General features: G+C 41.0%; 1 protein-coding gene across 1 annotated transcript in view; it reads left to right on the top strand.

Moving 5' to 3' along the window:
• The window catches only part of SLC1A7 (solute carrier family 1 member 7), a 52,455-nt gene that overhangs the window by 21,967 nt on the left and 11,737 nt on the right, over window positions 1-18,751 (top strand). Inside the window, exons 4-7 of the mRNA XM_068406325.1 lie at window positions 6,578-6,620; window positions 7,520-7,739; window positions 11,593-11,692; window positions 13,290-13,523. Coding sequence (XP_068262426.1) covers window positions 6,578-6,620; window positions 7,520-7,739; window positions 11,593-11,692; window positions 13,290-13,523 — 597 coding nt within the window. The remainder of the gene's footprint in view (window positions 1-6,577; window positions 6,621-7,519; window positions 7,740-11,592; window positions 11,693-13,289; window positions 13,524-18,751) is intronic.

The raw sequence follows: 18,751 nt of genomic DNA, 5'->3' as shown, positions 1-18,751 counted from the left end.
ATGGCAAACTACCATTTTTTACTCATTTCAGATTGCCAGTTTTCTTTTGTCTCACAAAACCAGCCTGGTGCCAGCACTGTTCTGCACTGTATGTAACCAGACGTTCGCTTCTGGTTAATTTTTAAGCAGTTCAATCTGCACAGAAGCCCGAACTTCAAGTATTTACAAAGGACTCTGAAGCCCCTAAATGTGTCGTTCCTATTTGGCAGAAAAGGAAACCAACATGGCAAAAAGATAATTCCATGACGAAAACAATGCTGGGGAGATGGACTACGAAGCAGTTTCTGCTCTCTGGTCAGGAGGCCTTAGTCACAGAGGGGGAGGTACGTGAGGGCCGGGAGTTAAAACTGTATTAGGAAAGGTTCAGCCCTAAAGGGGAATAAATCATCCATCCTCCCGACAATTGGCCTGGGCATCTTCCAGGGTAAACATACACTTTTTACAAAATAACTTTGACTTGCTGGAACCATAGTGGAAATGAGTTGGGCCTGTCATGCTACCTTTGATATGACTCAGCCTTTTCAAGATTCCTAAAGATGTGGTGTACTTGTGCTTCCACTCCAAAGAATGATTTTCTCAGAAAGCCATAGCCCTGTTGGGGCTGTGTCAGGATGTTTTCTTTCAAAAGAAGCAGGGTAAGGAGGTGCACCCTCCAGATCCCTTACTGGAACTGAAAGGCCATGCAACAGTGTCCCCTCAGGACAGGTAAAAAGTCCACGTTTGGCAAAATGATTCCACAATATGCGTTCTGCTCTGATCTGCAAAAAAGACGAGCAAGACCAAACCAGGCTTAGACCTGGTTAGTGATTTTTGCATTCTATTAGTATCTTTTATCACAATAATGAGGATTTAAATGCCTCATTAATTCTGCAGAAGCCTTCTTTGGTCCTTTTAGCAGGCGGTAGTAAGAGTGATAGTGAGCAATGAGATGAGGCACTGGAAGTGACTACTGATGTGCAAGGTGCATCCTCCCATGGGCCCTGAGATTGGTCATTTGTTCAGTCTTGCTGGATTAAATTTTGCCCTTGATTTCAGGAGTGCAAACCCAGATGGAGCCCACTGACACCAGCAGGAAGGTATTTCAGGTGTATACCTGTATGACTAAGGACAGGATTTGCAGCTTATGTGGTACAGTAACAGTAGTCAGGAGTCTACACAGCTGATGATGAAATCATGCAGAGGGCAGCAAAAGCAAACAAATTTTTGAGATTAAGATAATGTCACTGAGAAGAACCTCAGGCTCTAGTAAATAGGAACCACAGTGCTGTTCATTCTTGTGCACAGCTGTAAAACCTGGACAACTTTACAGTTGTCATGTCAAGCTACTCAGACTCCATTTTTACTTTCTCTGTACCCTTGCTGTATACAGTGACAGGGTAAGATCTCAAACACTGAAGTATTAGAATACTGTCAAATACTCGGTATTAGAACAGTGTTCTTGCAAGCTCAGCTATGCTAGTTCAAATTTGAGAGCAGAGTGTCCAAAGCTGGTTTATGCCCAGTGCAAATATAGGCCAATAAAATATTATGAGGGCACATACGTAGCAAAAACCCAGTCTGGTGGCTTTAATTCCACAGCACGGGAGACTGCAGCCAAAGGCTGTCTGGTGTGGCAGGGATTAAGTACTGATAACATCAAAGTCTGAGAGCAAAACCAGATTGCTGCTGCAAAGCACAGAGTGCCCCAGAGGGAACGGGTGTTCTGAGTCGAGGAATCGACATCTGCCGTACCTGTGGCTGCTCTTGCACAAGAGCAGCTGGCCTAATTTCTTATTAAAAAGATCTGCAAAAGCTGAATGCTTTGAGTTAACAGATGTTGTAGTCAGGACTTAGAATGAGTATTTCAGATATTCAGTAGTATAAGTGCAACTGGAATTTGGCCTATTATTTCTAATAGAAGTTATCCAGCAGCCATCAAACTGTCTATCCCAGTAGCTGTAGCCTCATGTTCTGTGGACAATTCGACTAATGGCATGATCAGTAAAACAGTTTAATGGTGCTGGTATTTGTATCACTACTGTAGTTCTCAGAGTCAGCAACCTTCTGAAGAGAGCAAAAGGGCTCCCATGTCCTGGGGGCAGTGCCAAGGCACGGCTTGAGCTGGAAAATGGCTTCCTAACACAATTCAGCTTCCTAAAGCAGCAGCATACTAGGGGAGCAGAAATGAGTGAATAGTCTTAATTGGTAGGTTAATTGCTGTGAGACAATGGAGAAGGAAAGAAAGCCTCCCACTTCTGGCAGTGGTAAGGTGCTGAGGAGTCCTATGTGTAATGGGAAGCTGCACCCTCAGAGTTGCTCCTTAGACCAGATGCTGTCTATACTTGATACAAGTCTTCAGGATTTTCTTCAAATTCCATGACTACCAAATTGCTGAACGCATGTTGCCTTAGTCATACATACACATTTCTAACTCAATACATCCTTACATCTGAATCCTCTTATCCCATACAGAATTAGGGAAGGACTCCAAAATTTGCTAGTAGAATGAACCAGCCTGTACATCACAGCAGGATGTAGTCAAAGAAGGTTCTTAGTAGGTCACTTGTGTGTATATGCTGCTGTCACTGCAAATGCAGGCCAGGCACACTGTGCCAGCTGTGGCTCAATAGCTCACAGTCTGAAGAAGGTTCACTAGGCTGATATTGAAGTTTCATGCACATTCACTCTTTTAGCCTGTGTTGAACACTCCTGCTCTGTCTGGAAGAATTCCTGAAGCAGAAGATGCTCTGGGAAACATTTTTCCTCAGGGCAGACAGTATTTAGCTCTTAATTTTTTATGTAACCAGAAACCATATGTCTCAGTGTCTGTTTTACAATCAGATCCTTGTCTTAGACCGAAATTTATCTATGTTCCACACCAGCCTCACTCAACGTTATTCACTGTATTTAATTCCCTATTATCATGTGAAATTATTTTTTCCGGGAACGCTGAATTGTGCCTCTGAGGTTAGAGACAATGTTGCTTGTACTAGAGAGATGAATCCCAGATCACTTTAAGTCTCCCGCACTATTATTTTGTGTCCTGTATCTTGTAAGCAATCTGAAAGTAATGCTGGAAGTTTAGAAGTATCTTATCTGCTTAGCTCCCTTAATTGAATAAACACAACAGCATTTATAGGTGGTGACAGCACTGAGTAGCTCAGCTTGAATTATTACTTTGTAAGTACTGACAATGTCTTTAATTCAGTTCAAAACATACCCCTAAAGTGAAAATTTCTCAGGTGTTTCTGAAAAGGCCTGTCTGAACCAACAAACACTCCCAGGCATCTCCCAGCTCTAGGTGACAGTTTGATACTTTCTTCTCATTATTTGTTTTTAGTCCATTAGAGTTCTTGTCCACGAATTGCTCTCTTGAATGTTTTTAATTAACAAAACAAAATTTTGGCTAATACTGGATTTTTTCAATCCAAGTAAAACAGCTTAAAATAAAAAATAAGCCGAAGCTCTGGCAAACACATTCAGGTCAGCCCTTCACTAGATAAATTGTGTAACTTTGGTAAGGCTAGTCTCAAAGACTGGATCACAGTGCATAATATATTAAAAAATACTGGGAGAGTTCCAGCGTCCAGTATTAAGTGGGTAGTTGTAATTCCTGCAGGATAAAGAATGATAAAGAAACAAAATGCTTTAATCCTCCACAAATTTGTCTAACATTTAATCTAGCTACTAACCATATGATATTTCCTTTCTTGAGCAGTCTTAATTTGTTCTTAATTCTACTAATTAGGACTATAAAACTAAGGGAGAAAGTGGAAATCATCAGCAGTTGAATTCATATTTCTTTGTAAAGCTATGGCTTATATGTGACATTAGATCCAGAGCTGTGCAGGAATCCTCAGTGTGGATCTGTGCTTTCAGAATAATTCACATTCACTCAGCAGGTCGGAGCACAATCATCCCACTAACACTGTGCACTCCTATATCACCTTTCAGCTCATCATCTCAAATCACAAAGCAAAGACAATTTAATATTAATGAACCCTTTAACAATCTGGAAGTAGAATTCCCTTATGAGGCATAATAAGGCAGTAACCATTTTTTCTCTCCAGTGCTTTCCCCTCCTATAAACATCCTCTCCATCTTTCCCAGGTCCAGCTCCATCCAGCTGTTCTTCAGTTAGTCCCCCTGTGTCAGCCAAGCTCCCAGGGCTCAGGCAGAAGGTTGTGTCTGCATCTGACAGGAAAGCCATGCACAGCTGGCTGTTGTCTGTGTCTTGCTTTGGCTACGGATTCAACATTTGCATCAGAGAATCATCAGCTTTATGGATGATTTGCAGAGATGACCCAGTGCTTTGCACTGTTGTTACCTGGGTGAAAGCTCTGTTGATGGCAGCACAGCACTCAGACGTACAGCACTGCTTACAATGGTGTAGTGAGTGTTGTTCATCACTGAGCACATCACTACACAGTGTCTTAAGTGTCTTAAGCTAAATCACTCCAATTAAATGAAAGTATGTACAAAGAGACTGCATTAATTTAGCTAAACCTTGCTAAGTTATGATAATTTCCTTATATGGGAAGATGAACTAGATGACCTTTAAAGGTCCCTTCCAACCCAAACCATTCTATGATTCTGTGATTCTATATGGCTAAAGCTGCTGCCCTCTGCTATCGCATCCCCGTAGTGCACGGCCATCATCATACCTAGGGCTCTTCAGCAGGATTGGTAAGATGGAAGGAGGTGTTGCAGTGTACATGTACAGCACAGCTACTGTATGCTGTTAACGTGCAGGAGTGCCAGGGAGCAGATCAGGCTGCAAGGGGTGGGTAATCTGAACTGTCTCACCTGCACTGAGGCGAGGAAAGACCAGGACAGTTAAAGAAGAGTAAAGTGCTGCACATCAACCTCGTATCTTGCCTGGTAGTAACTTGTCTGTGTAACACTAGTTTGCCCTAAAGCAACAGCCTTACCAAAATGACCAATGATGCCTTTATGTGGCTTGTCTGCTCTCACATAGCAGGCCAACAAAACCCCCTCATTTTCAGTCTTCTGTTTCAATCATTAGACAGTATTACTACCCTTTAATTAAAATTCTTCTCCCTCTGTTTTACCCTGAAAAGGATAATTAAGTATCTCTTTGTCACGATTTCTCTCAGTGCCTGACACTACTGAAACAGATTCTACCTCATAATTTGAAGTGCAACCATAATGTCAAATTATGACCACTTAAAATAGCAATAAAATTGTTTTCTCTAAGCCAGTGCTGCACAGCATGCTTTTGCTGCGACTCCATTAGCAGCAGCCAGATGCTGCAGCTGCAAAGAGGAAAGCAGGTCTGGAAAATGTCTCACTTCAACATGCACTTATCTGTGTATATATGTATAGCAATTCTCTTTGGAATGAGAGTGGGGTTTTCACGTATTCTTAGGTGTTGTCCTGTCTTAGGGCTTGAGCTGGACTTTAAGTAAAAAGTCTTTTGGTTCAGGATTTTCTCCTTACATAAATGTATATTATATTATATATACACATATAATTGTGTCATAGGCTGTCACTGTCTTCTGCCCATAGGTTCAGAACTTTGGGCTGAAAATAACTCAGTTCTGAAAATTGTCCTATTAGAATCATCACAGAAATCCTGATTCCCAGGAATTTCCTGATTGGAAATATATGACTTTTTAGCTTTTTTCCCCAACTACACTATGATTCCTCTTTGAAGCCTGTAGAGGGTGTGCTTCCATTTCAAATTAGGGTTGAATGTCTTTCTGCAAAGTAGTAATTAGCTCAAACAGAAGTTATAAATTAGCAGAAAGTCAGAAAAGATGACAACAAGAGTCCCTTTTGGAATTAAAAATCTATCGGTCTCACTGCAGATCTCACAGCATATGGTCATTGTCTTCATCTGTAGCTCAGTTGTGAGCAAAGATGAAGCTGTTGGCCTCACTTCAGACTCTTGTTCTGAAGCCTTGGGAACCATATTAAAATAAAACTTAGCAGAAAACTGTGCAGCTCTAATCTCAATTCTTTTAATCAGGAATGAGATCCTCCTTTTGAAAAGAAAATTGTTCTTGACCAAACCACTGCAAAGTCTACATCACTTGCAATTTTAGTGATGAAAGTGTATCAGGAGGTACTACAGTTTGTGAGTCATCTCAGAGGAGTACTTAGAAATCCCAAAGTAGATTACAGCACCCAGGAGTCTCAGGAATACATCCCTGAACACTGACTTTGTCTTGAACAGCTCATTACCTAAGTAGGGAAGACAAAATATGGAATAAAGAAATATTCTTCTCCGCATTTAGCAGACGGGAAAGGGAATGATAGCAATTATGTTGCCCTGGTTACAACATGGAGACTGTGGCAGAGCCAGAAACTGAAACTAGAGCTCCTGGGTCTCACTCCGGGTGTTTAGAAGCAAGTCCCAAAACTTTAATTCTAAGGAACTGTCTCTCTGTTGAGCCTTGCTTTGTCAGGGACAGCTGTATGGCATGACTGGGAGAGAGTAGCAGTCTTCTGTACCCATCCAGCCCTTGCTCTCTAGGAGGGTGAAAAACTAATTTATCATGGGAGACCCAAGACACAGTAAACAGAAGTTGTTTTCAGTTCCATAGAAATTATTCTTTTATTTGTTTATTTTTAGGAACATGTTTCCAGCCAATCTTGTTGAGGCCACATTCAAGCAGGTAAGTGGCTATATTCCTTTTACCACTGATGAAAGAGATAAGCCAGCATCACATAAAACATGTATCTTCATAAAACAGAATCCAGATACAGACATTGCGTATTATTTCAGATACTGTTAGTACCTTCAGCATTTAGGAATTATTGAGTCCCTTTCCATTAGCCTCAGCAGCCTTGGTATATGAAGGCAAAACAAACAAGCATAAAATGCACAGTGTGACTAGAGAATAGACATGCACACCTATGTCAGCTCCACCTCCACCTGAGGCCAGATTTTTTAGGACCTTGAGACAGGTGCTGTAGGGAAGCAGAATAATTTATGCCAGTATGCAACATGGTTTCTCTTACCATGGGACTGCAGTCACAGAGTAGCTGGAGTCTCTTTAAGAGCGCACAGTAGCACTGCACAAAGGAAGAACAGAATACCGTGTCAAATTAAAGCAACACAATGATGTATTTGGGAAGAATCTAATTACTCAGATTGGAATCTAGCCAGAAAAACTCATCTAAAAGTTCTGAGTGAGCAAGAAGCATGGCTATATTTATTTCACCTGGGGAAATATTTCATGGGAACATTACCTCTAGTGAGACAAAGAGAAGGGCACTCAGAACCTCTAGGGAGTCATTCCTGATTATGTCTTATAGGAAAGTAGCTCTATCAGGAAATGGTGTGTTTGCTGCACAAGGGTCTGATTATAGGAAACTCTGATTTTGTTATGCTTTTCCAAAAACTCAACTGTTTTTACAGATTTTAGCAGCATAGGGACAGGAGCTGTCATTCTTCTTTTCATGCATGTCCCTTTAACATGCAGCCTTTTTGAAACAGAGCACTTAGGAGGTCTCATTAAACTATTAATTCCTGCTGGGGTATTATAATTAAAATTATTTTGTTTTCTTTCAGTATCGCACCAGGACTATTCCCATCATTAAATCTAACAAAGCATCGTCTGAAAGCACCACTCATCACATTATAATATATGGAGTCCAGGATGAGAATGGATCCAATGTCCAGAACTTTGCCTTGGATATCACTCCCCCTCCTGAAGTGATTTACAAGTCAGAACCAGGCACTAGTGATGGCATGAATGTGCTAGGGATTGTGATATTCTCTGCCACAATGGGTAGGTTTCAGGCATGTTTGGTTTGTAATAATCCAAGTGTGCATTTAAGAGAAAAAGATAGGGGTTGGGTTGTTCGGTTTCTGGATTCACCTTTTTTAACTGCTTCTATCTAAACTTTGGGGGGGGAAAAGGCAAGACTGTTACAGAGCTGTTCTCCCAACCTTTCGAAGATAAATCTGCAAAATCCTTGATGATTTCTGTTCCATGCAGTTCTGTTTTCTGTGCATGCACTTTACATTCTTTTTTTTCATTTTTTTCTGGATTATTTTGAGCTTTTATTTGTGAACCATTTTTTCCTGACTGTAAGAAACACTAATACAATGTGCTCAGAGGAGGTAGGAATTACTATACCAGCTCAGACCCATGGCCCCTCTGCCAATATTCTGTTTCACTCTCTGGACAGTAGCAAAAATCCCAGACAAAGTTTCAAGAAATTCTGAAATAAACAAGTCTGTAGCAGACTTTCTTTCCAAATCCCAAGAATTTAGTACAATTCTAATGCCCAGATCTCCAGGTGTTGTGTTACAGGAATAAAGAACTTCCTGCACTGCTTTTGGTTCAGGGGGCATCAGGCTGAGACACCCCCCACTCTCATGGCTGGACATTTCACCCCTACAGCAGCTAGTAGTCCAAGAAAAACCTGCTCCCAGACCAAGTCCTTGGCTAAAGTTCCCCTCACCAGGCAGAAATTTACTTTAGCCCTGGAACCTGCCCTGTCTGTTGTTCTTACTCATTCTTAGTCACGTTTTATCACATGATTAGAGTAGAATATAACTGTCACTGTAAGAACCCAGCTGAGGTAATGAGCTTCAGTGATATCTTGAATAAGTGAGCTACAAAGGTATATTGTTTTATCAGTTTTAAATCTGTGGATTTTATTTTTGACATCCTGCAATGCAGATAGTTATAAACCATCTAGTAGATTATCACAGTGGACTCTTAAGAGCTTCTGTCTAGCTAATTTATTCTATTTAACTTGCTGGAGTAACTCATTGGTGCCATGTGTGTTATATTATGTTTGTGGATTTGGAAGAGGGAATTTAAACAAACATGCTCTAGTTAATCATAAAGTTCTGATGATTTTTACAATAAAATGCTGATCAGATTTTCCTTATCTAAATTTATTCTTGGAAATTAATCTGGTCAGCAGAGGTAGTTCCATAAAACATCTTTGACTGTACTTAGTAGATTATGGGTTATACCAGCACAAGGGGTCAAAAATCAAGTCTAGAATTAGCGGGCTTGTCTCTCTCTTTTAGTTTCTCCAGAGGGTGGTATTCCACATGCAACACTGCTGGAAATTGTGCCCCAGTTTGTAGTATTTTATAGTCAATTCCCAAAGTACAATGTCACAGCAAACACTATTCCAGCCAAAAAGTATTGGATATGAATGAATTCATTACACGTGCTTATTAGGATCAAGGGCAATTTTATACTTCTGAGTACAGAAGATCATTCATTGTTTTCCCAGAACTGCATGTATTACTTTTACCATGACCCTAAGTCTTGCTGGCCTGGGGCTCAAGAGGTGGTTTCTTCCTGGCTGATGTACAGAAAATGTTCTGCTGGTCCTGCCACATACAGCATAGTCCTGGCTGCTGGGTCAGCTGTGACTGTATTAGCCATGAACAAACCTGAGACACTAAACCCTCAAAACTTGTCATCTACCAGTGATGATTCCAGACTGTCATTTTGAACAAAGAATGCAGCCAAGCATTTATCACTGTCTTCAACTTTCTGCACGACCCCAAAAAATGGAAGCAATGAACCAGAAGATATTTGTCTTGAATGTCTATGAAAGACGAGCATCCTTCCACAGTTTTTATTTATTGAAAAAAAAAAAAAAAAAAAAAAAGGTATACAGGCCTTGGTGCTTTGTAATAGTTTTGCTCACTTTGGCTGAGTCTTATTTGCAGAAATAAGTTTTTCTTTGGCATAGAAAAACAGCATTAGGGTGGGTATGAGTTCTTATTACAGCTTCTTTAAGGTCCTTGAACAGCATCAAAATAACATAAAGGGACAAGAATTCAGACTTGAGCTAACTGTCTTCCTTTTCCTGAAATGGGAGCTGAATTGCTTAGTAACAGGAATAAATCGTGTCCATGAACGACTGCACTTCTTTGCCAGACATGCATTAAAAATGGGCAACATTTGACAAGCAGAGTGTGAGGTCAAGACACATGAAAAGCCTTGATTCTGGCTCAGCTGTGACTATCTGTATTACCTCTTCTCACACAGTGTGCAGGAATTTCTGTTAGAGATTATCACAAGTGGCTAAGCATTGAGACATCTGATCTTCTTTTTCTTGGAGGAGCACACATTATTTATTCTCTACATGGAAAATGTTTTCAATGAAACGGAACTTGGTACATCAGGGCAATGTCCCAGACCTGCCCACTCCCCTGTCTGTCCCCACCAATAGCCACATGCTAAGGTAGGTCAGTGTTTTAAAGAGCAAATTTCAGTTATGCCTGTAAAATGAAAAAGAAGGCATTTCTTCTTTTTGGCATTATACTGAATTAGAAGCCAAGACTCTTGTAAAACTGCCACCCACCAGGCTAGAAGAGCTGAACTATATTTAATGTCCTATTACCAAAGATGAGCAACATGCTTAATAAAAGTGTTGTTTTCTGACCTAAAAGTTATAGGTTAGATGAATATTAACAGGCTTACAAACCCACATCTTGAATGCACTGTTATTGTGAAATCCCTGGATAAAACAGCTGAGAGCTCCCTCCCTGCCTCAGGAGGGGCTTGTCCTGGAAGCGGTGCTGCCTCAGACCTGGCTCGCAAGCGCAGACGTGGGCTCTGAGGGACAGACCTGGGCTCCCGCTCAAAGCAAGGACACTGCATACCCAGAGCAAGTGGCAGGACGCACCCGACTCATAGCCCCCTGCTTCCTCAGGAAACCCCCTCAGAGGCAGTCTCACTTGGTGCAGGTAGCTTTCGAAGTGCTTCCTTGAGCAATTAATTCGATCACTTATAATCCTTTCAGGGAGTGATGGCAGAAAATTAATAAAATAGGAAAATTACATCTATTTATATGCATTACTGGAAACTAACACTGTCTGGAGAATATATGGTTAGATGACACATCCCAGAGCTTTATTCTTTTCCTTTCTGAGGGCTGGGTGCACATAAATGAGTTTTGTTTTCTTTCTTCTTTGCTGGTTAGTCTGTGTAGCAATTTGGCTTTTCTCCACATGAACTTGCATTTCCTTATCTCCCCCAAATTTGCAATGCCTGACTGATTATGAGGGTTGGTTGTTATTATGTAGACACATATCTACTAAAAATAGGATGGAGACCCCTCATTAACTCCCCATTACCAGAACAAGCCTCGGTACTGGGTTTGCCCCAGGAGTGTCTCACGGGTGCTGCCCAGTTGTATGCAGCGCACAGCGGTGAGGCAGACTGCAGGCAGAGACAGCTTCCTTCATTAGAAAAAAGTTTTTCAGTTTGTCTTCCATGGATCCCTCAGAGCAGGTAAATCCATCTCAGGGCTCTATGAAAGATAATTAAGGAAACAGGCTTGCTACTAGGGGGATTAAATCTGCAGCACGAAAGTCTATCCCTCCACAGGAAAACTTTCAGAGAACTGCAAATGAAAAAACACCCAAGCTAGGGGAGAGTGCCCTGTATGGAGCCAAAGCACAAGGCTGTGGCCTGGCTCCCCCACGCTCTTGTGTTTGTGTGAGATTTTCAGATACCATGTCTTTTTATACAGCACAAAGATCTATATTCATCCAGTCATCTCCCACTTAGTTCACTTTGAATTACAGCAGGGAGGGAAAGCACTGGGGCTTTGCATGAAGGCACCTGAGAAATTGACCCTGAATACCTTTGTTTGCAGGTATAATGTTGGGAAGAATGGGGAACAGTGGCGTTCCTTTGGTCAGCTTTTGCCAGTGCTTAAATGAATCTGTCATGAAGATAGTGGCAGTTGCTGTTTGGTAAGTAACTGGTTTTGTAAGAAAATCTTTTTTTTAAAAAAAAACAAGTAAGAAAATTTCAACAGAAGAGGATACACAGAAATGTCATAAACTTATTTCCAGATGAGGGTGAATGATCCTTAGCTTTGCAAGGCCTCAGCATTTGAAGGAAGATACATACACACACATCCTGTCCCTGGCTTGTCCTGTCCTTTTGACAGAGGCACCCTATATATTACTCCCAAATAACGAAACACGGTATAGCTGGGTGGGTGTGTGCTGTATGCACTAGGAGCACTGCAACCCTTGGCCATGCCAAGAGGGATTATAATACATCCAGCCCACACAAGGGAGGAGCATGATGAGATGCTCAGGCTGGTACTTCCATCCCTTACAGCACTGCTCCACTAGAACTACTAGCCTGGCCTCAGCTTGCTCAGGAGAGCGCTGGGCTTTTCTGCTGACGTGACTGTAGTGTCGTTCGCCTGGTTGCTGCTAGCTTTGCTATCTCTGCACTGAACAGCACAGTGGAGATGATATACCCAGAGTGCTTGGCATTCAGGATGTCTCCATGTCAGCAAAATAGCCCTCAATGAACCATCTTAGGCCACGTCACTTAGGAAAAGCCTTCAGAATAGTCCTAAATTACAGTAAGAGTCAGCTAGACCTGCCAACCCACCTGCCTCAAAGATCAAAGGAACAGTAGGTGACAGCCAACAACAAAAACTATCAGCTTAGCATCTTCCTCACCCTTCAGAAGATCCCCAAACATGGCGCAGCCTGATGTGGGGGGATCCCACTACCAGCACTCAGCCTGTGTTTCCAGCTACCTGGTCCCGTCTGAGTGAGCTGGGTCAGGGATTGATCACTTGGCTAGATGGGTCCAAGGGGGTAGTAATTTCTGAAAGGATAAGAAGGAAGTGGCAAGTCTCTGAAGATAGCACAGCTGCAAGTGGAAGATGGTTGGATGCCCCCAGATCTATTTTTATTTCTTTTTTAACCTTAAGCTCTTTTGGCACCTATGGCTTTGTGTGTGTACAGAAGCACAACAGTTTTGATAAAACACTTGTCCCACATCCAGTCCAGAAGGGGTTCAGAAACTAGGCATTCTTCCACCTGTCTGCCCTGAATCAAACTCCCAGGCAGTCCAAGAGCATGTCTAATGCACATTGGTATTTCTCCTATGTCTTCCAAAGGCAACATAAACATTTACTTAACAGCTTCCAGCTAAAATCCGTGAACAATTACACGAGCACAAGCGCATGAGCAGAGCTTAGGATTCATTCCCCCTCTCCCCAGTGAATGACCTGCCTTAAGCTAAAAAGTCAGAGCTGCCTTCTGAACGAAAACATTTTAAAGTCATTCCTGACCAGCACCATAACCTCAGCTGTGCTGAGGAGTACCCCACAGAGAAGATTGTTTCACCCAGTGCTTTGGGCACACTCCTCAAGTGTGAGAGAGGGGGCCTTAGGCTGATAAAACAACGGAACCCATCTGTGCCGCTTCCAGACAGGCTGCTGTTACTGCGCTGCTACGGGAAGTACAAGGCTTTCCCATCTCATACTGTTTGATGGAAGTGAGCTATCTCCTAATAATGACTGTCTTTCTTTTTGCTCAGGTATTTTCCATTCGGAATTGTGTTCCTAATTGCTGGTAAAATCTTAGAAATGGATGACCCTTCAGCCATTGGGAAGAAACTGGGTTTCTATGCCATTACGGTGGTTTGCGGCCTGGTGGTGCATGGCCTGTTTATTCTGCCAATGATGTACTTCTTTATCACCAAGAAGAATCCCATTGTCTTCATCAGAGGGATTCTTCAAGCCTTGCTCATTGCTCTGGCCACGTCCTCCAGGTATTATACATTTTCTAGACAGATGCAACAAAATACTAGCTAGATCTTTACTACAGCTTTCCCTTGGGAACAGCACACTATAGCTGCACTAGAGCAGATATATTTGTATCTTAACAATGGCCTGGGTCGAATTCACTGGTGTATTTGTAGAAGATGTGTCTTTCAACATTTGGAAGTTATGCATGGGAGCCATTTGACAATAATGTTTTCACATTGTTTTCCCTCCATTTAAAAAATATTGGACAAAAATGTTTTTTCTTAGAGGACTAGAAAGGAAATAAGGGTATTTTTCCATAAAAATAAACACTGTGCTTCTGTACAGTTTATATATATAAGGAACACACATTTTGTCCAGACTTCATTTTTGGTATTAGTGGAGAACCCCCTAGTTCAGTCATATGGAAATGTTTTACCCTTTCTACTCATCTTAGTCTTTGTTTCTTGGTACATTAAGAAAAGGCTGTGGTTGGAAGCTATTGTCCAGCACTGGGAAAGTATTTAGCTGTTCTGCTCAAGGAATAATATATTTTGCATCCTTTTTAGGGAGGATGTATAATGAGTTTTAACCATAGCTGACAAAGGTACAGTGAAAATGGGAAACAGCTTGTGAACTCGTTATGAAAATTACTCCCAACATGGACAAACTGGTGCGTGAGAAGTGATTGAAAGGGCTGGAATTGACTTGCATGGAGTGGAGACAAGAATGACAACTAAAATAACATTTCCATGTAGCTGATACCATGAAAACACAGTTTCATGGTGTCTGTGGCTGGAGGCTTGTGACTCTGAAGTAACAAGAGCAACTATACCTAATACCTTTTATGCAGTAATAAAAGCCACAGTACAAGTGGAAAATGCCAGGTAAATATGTCTCTTTAGCACATCTTACATATTTATTATTTCTACTGTCAGCTGTAAAGGAAGAGAGCTAAAGAAAGGAAAAGATACCTTTCTTTTATCTCATTTTTGCTTTTGGATTTTTAAAATTATTATTGTTGTTTTACAGAGAGACTGGAAAATACTATATTCTTATCAGGATTTTGAAATCACAGCTGGCAACAAACACCTACCTTCATCTACCTAATTTAGGCTTCAAATTAGTAGTTAGTACAAGATCAATGATAAATTTGGAACATCTATTCATAAAAAAAATAATGACAAATTAAAAGGCTTTATTAACCCCAAAATATTTATTCTAATTAACAATAATGACAGGAGTACTTCATCTAGTTAAATACTGAATCCTTCTTCCATCTTATAATAATTTCTGTAATAAGTTGAGCTCTGATGACTAATATATCCTTTCATGCAACAGTATTGTACCGGCTTCTTATCCCTTGTGCCTCTGATCTTACTTTTCTCCATAATTTCCCAAGTTCCTCGAGGAAGAATTCATGTAATCTCTCCTACAATGGAGTGACCCACTTAGAAATAAAGTGCATTTGTAATTGGTGGGGTTACAGAAGGAAAAGGCAGGCGTGACACATAGATAAAAAGTTCTGGGAAAGCAGTCAAATATTGATTTACATAACTTCTTTTTATAGTCTAATAAGGGCCGTTATGTAATCAGTGCATATGACTTTGTTTAGGGCATCATCACTGGTAAATAATGGTGTGAGTTTTGCAGAAATCTGGAACTCTTCTGCAAATTATCTAAGTAAATAAATACATGGAAAAGTAACAACGTAAGTTCCCTGAGCTCAGATTAGTTTATGTCATTCATTTTTGCTATAATCTTCTGCAAAACTTATTTTTGTTACAAAACACTACTTTGCAATGCGGTAATTACCATCAATGCTAAAAGAGAAATAATCTCTGTTTTACTGAAGGGAGAATGAAAAAGAGAAAACTTAAGTTGTACTAGACCTGTGCCAGACTTGGGAAAAGAGGCTAAAACTTTTATCCCCAGCCCATTGGCCTGATTAGGGTCATTATAGTTCTAGCGAGGTCCGACAAGGTGATTTGGGGAAGAAACATCAGATGCAGATGGCTCTTTCTTTCACAAATATACATACAGTGGTTAGGGCAGGAGCAAGCAGAGCAGAAGGAATATATAGGAATTAAAAGAAAGGAGAGGAGGGATTTATTATTTCAGTACAGTTGGAAGGTGTTGGCTTTGCACTATGTTTCATTTTACAAGGTGTTTTCATATCTAACAGTCTGCTCCAAAATGGCCTATAAAGAGCAACATACTGTGAAATACAAAGTCAAGAAAAAATTATGTGCTGGGTGGTGCTTTGAACTCTAATTAGGCTTAAATAATTAAGGCAATCTTTTTTTTTAGAACATAAAAAGTTTGTAGCTTGAGATGTCATCACATCCCCAGATTCAAGTAAGATGCTAATTTTGCACTCAAAGATGTTAGTGTTGTAAAAGGCTCGTCAGGTTCACATTTGACACACTTGACTATCTGCCCTGCTCCTCTAAGAATTCTGTTTCTGAAGAACTCGATTGCTGAAAACTCAGGTTTTTTAATCTATGCCATTCCATTAATTCTTTTTTTGTAGAAAAATCTAATTTTTCTTAAAAATCTAATCTGAATTTTTCTCTTTCTAGGGAAAAAAGAGAAAATTTTGCTCCTCGTTTTATCTTTAGCATCTACAGAATGCCCTTTTCTTTTCCGTTAATAAGCAACAAAAATAACCAACTTTTCACCATTATAGATCCCTTTATCAAGGGAGGTTTAATGAAGATTTAAAAGATCAGCACATATTCCACCATTTTCAAAACCAGATTACTCTTCTTATTTTTCCCTATTTCGCATTTTGGTTTTATAACCAATTTACTAGTCCTTTACTGCTCTGGAAACTTGCAGGGCTTGCACTTGTTTCTTCATTGGATCTCATCTCATTGCTCTGTCTCCAGCTCTGAGAGTATCAAGCCACTTTACAACCATGAAGGGCCCTCTTTGCAGTTCATAATATATTCAGGTCCAGGTTGCTTGTATATTTCAAGGCTAGAACTGTTCCAATGCCAATATCGTCAATCATAGTAATAAAACAGAAAGTCAGACATGATAGGTTGTAACCAAAAATATACAACCGGATCTACAAAGGTACGCAGGGCTTTTGATTCCTCTGTTTTACACATGAGTGCCTATTACTACTTGGAGAAAGTCCAACAATGATTGGTTTGAGAATTTTTAGATCAGGGCTTTTTTTCTCAATTACTTGTAGAAGCATAAGGAAAGAACATGCACACTCTCTAGCAAATGTGAGCTAGCTCTTTCAAAAGACCTGCATATCACAGTGATCATCGTCGCAAAGCTTAACTTTTAGGCATCTTTCAACCATGTAGGATGCCTATGGTTCATCTAGGAACTCAGCTCCTCATAGGGTGAGTTGGACTCCTAGGAAAGAGCCCCAAAAGCCAGCGTGGTAAGGAGAGCGAGGCAGGCATGAGGCATAGCTATAAAGCAAAAATCTCAACCTACAGAACTGGTGAGAGAGAGGTGTCTCTCTCTGCTGAGTCTCTCCAAGGTAAACTCAAGGTTTTCTCCAGCCCCATTTCCTTACTCCAAGCTGATGTGAGTGCCAGCTGACAGTGGGGAACACATGGGGAATTCAGCTTTCCCTTAGACCTGTAATGACTTTGACTCTCCTGGGCTCTGGCTGAGCTCCTCTCCTGGGGATATCGAGTACTTTGAGACAGCACTCTCTCCCCTTCCACTGTGCAAGGAATAATTACATATTTATAGGCCCAGAGAGGGTGTAGTGTGGCAACAGAGCTCTGGCACCAGCTGGCAGCTCAGCCTGTCAGGAATCACCAGCAAGACTTGCTACCAGAAAAGATTTAGTATCTTTATTGTCAGAAGCTAATGTACCACCAAAGTTAAGGTGAGACCCAAGGAAAGGCTCTGAACTTACGGATTTGGGGCTTGAATGTGTTTGACGGATTTAGCTCTGTTTGCCCCTTCTTACCAGTGTGTGTATTTTGCAAATCCAACACAGGCTCAACATGGTTTTTAATGTTTTCCTCCTCAAATAGCAGTGCCTTGTCTAGAGATAGCTGAACTTTTCACCTTCGTTACGCTGAAAGGAATGGATACTGCACATAACTGAGCTGTTGCCAAAAGAACATGCACAAATAATTGGGGCTGGACAGGAGAGCTGCTTCTTCTGACAGTCAACACATCTGTATCTGGTTAAATAATACTTGCCACAGGGGCATTATATAACACTCAGAATGTGGGTATTGGATTTTCAGATCATCTTAGAGGAGAACAAAGAGTTGGTTTTAAGCGTACTGATGTGTTTCTTGCAGATGTTTCTGTGTCAGTTCATGTCTACATCTAAAGATAGAAAGAAAACCACAGATCAGTGTCCTGATATTCATTCCAGCTAGTCTGCACCTGTGGGAAGCTTTCTTTTTAAGCTAAAAGTCAGACTGCAAGAATCAAAAACAATACCACGTACAAAACCTGAGAATGTAACACGAAGGAACCTAAAAGCCACTAAACAGCTGTCTCATGGCAATGATTTCATTGAATCTGAACATTATTTCAGCCCATTTCCCTTCAGCAAAACGTTCTACACCCCATTCTCAATCCCCTTGTATTTCTCCAATCACAGAAATATTTTGGTTTGCACAGACGTTACTGGAGAGGCAGGGACAGAGAAGAAGGAGATCTCTTATTCCTTTGGTGCATCATTTAGGACACGATGAACTTGATTCCTATGACTAGCACCAAGTCCCTGCACCAGTCCCCTGGCCAGCCAGCCCCTGAAGGCAAACCCTTGGCCCCAGGATGGGCTGGCTTTGGCAACAGGTGCCCATAGCGATGTACACAGCTCCTCTTTACTACATCAGTAAGGTGTGTTGTCATTGCCCACCTTGCCCTGCTCTGTGGTGTTCAGGCTACATAGCTGTGGATTTCTGACTTGCTGCTTTCTTGCCCCTGCATCGCCCCTGATTTGTCACCTCTGACAGTACTGAAAAAGCAGTATATGGCCTACAGGCAAAATTCCTCTTGATTTTAGCTTTCCTCATTCCAATGGCATGAGGGAATTTTATTTTTCTAGGTCATCTTTCCATATCATTAATGAATTAAAGCAGCATCTTCTCAGTGGTGCATCCCATCAAAAGAAGCAATTTTCATCTTCTCTGAAGACAAATGATAAAAAATTAGTTTTTCAAGGGTTTTGCTGCTTATGAAACACTAAGATCTTGGCTATTGCACAGTGTAAATTAAAGGCAGATTTAGCAAAAGGGAGATGAGATCAGTTTGT

The sequence above is a fragment of the Nyctibius grandis genome, chromosome 8, assembly GCF_013368605.1.
Source record: "Nyctibius grandis isolate bNycGra1 chromosome 8, bNycGra1.pri, whole genome shotgun sequence".
Lineage (NCBI taxonomy): Eukaryota > Metazoa > Chordata > Aves > Nyctibiiformes > Nyctibiidae > Nyctibius > Nyctibius grandis.
Note: the sequence above shows the minus strand (reverse complement) of the source record. Positions and strands in the feature narration are given on the sequence as shown.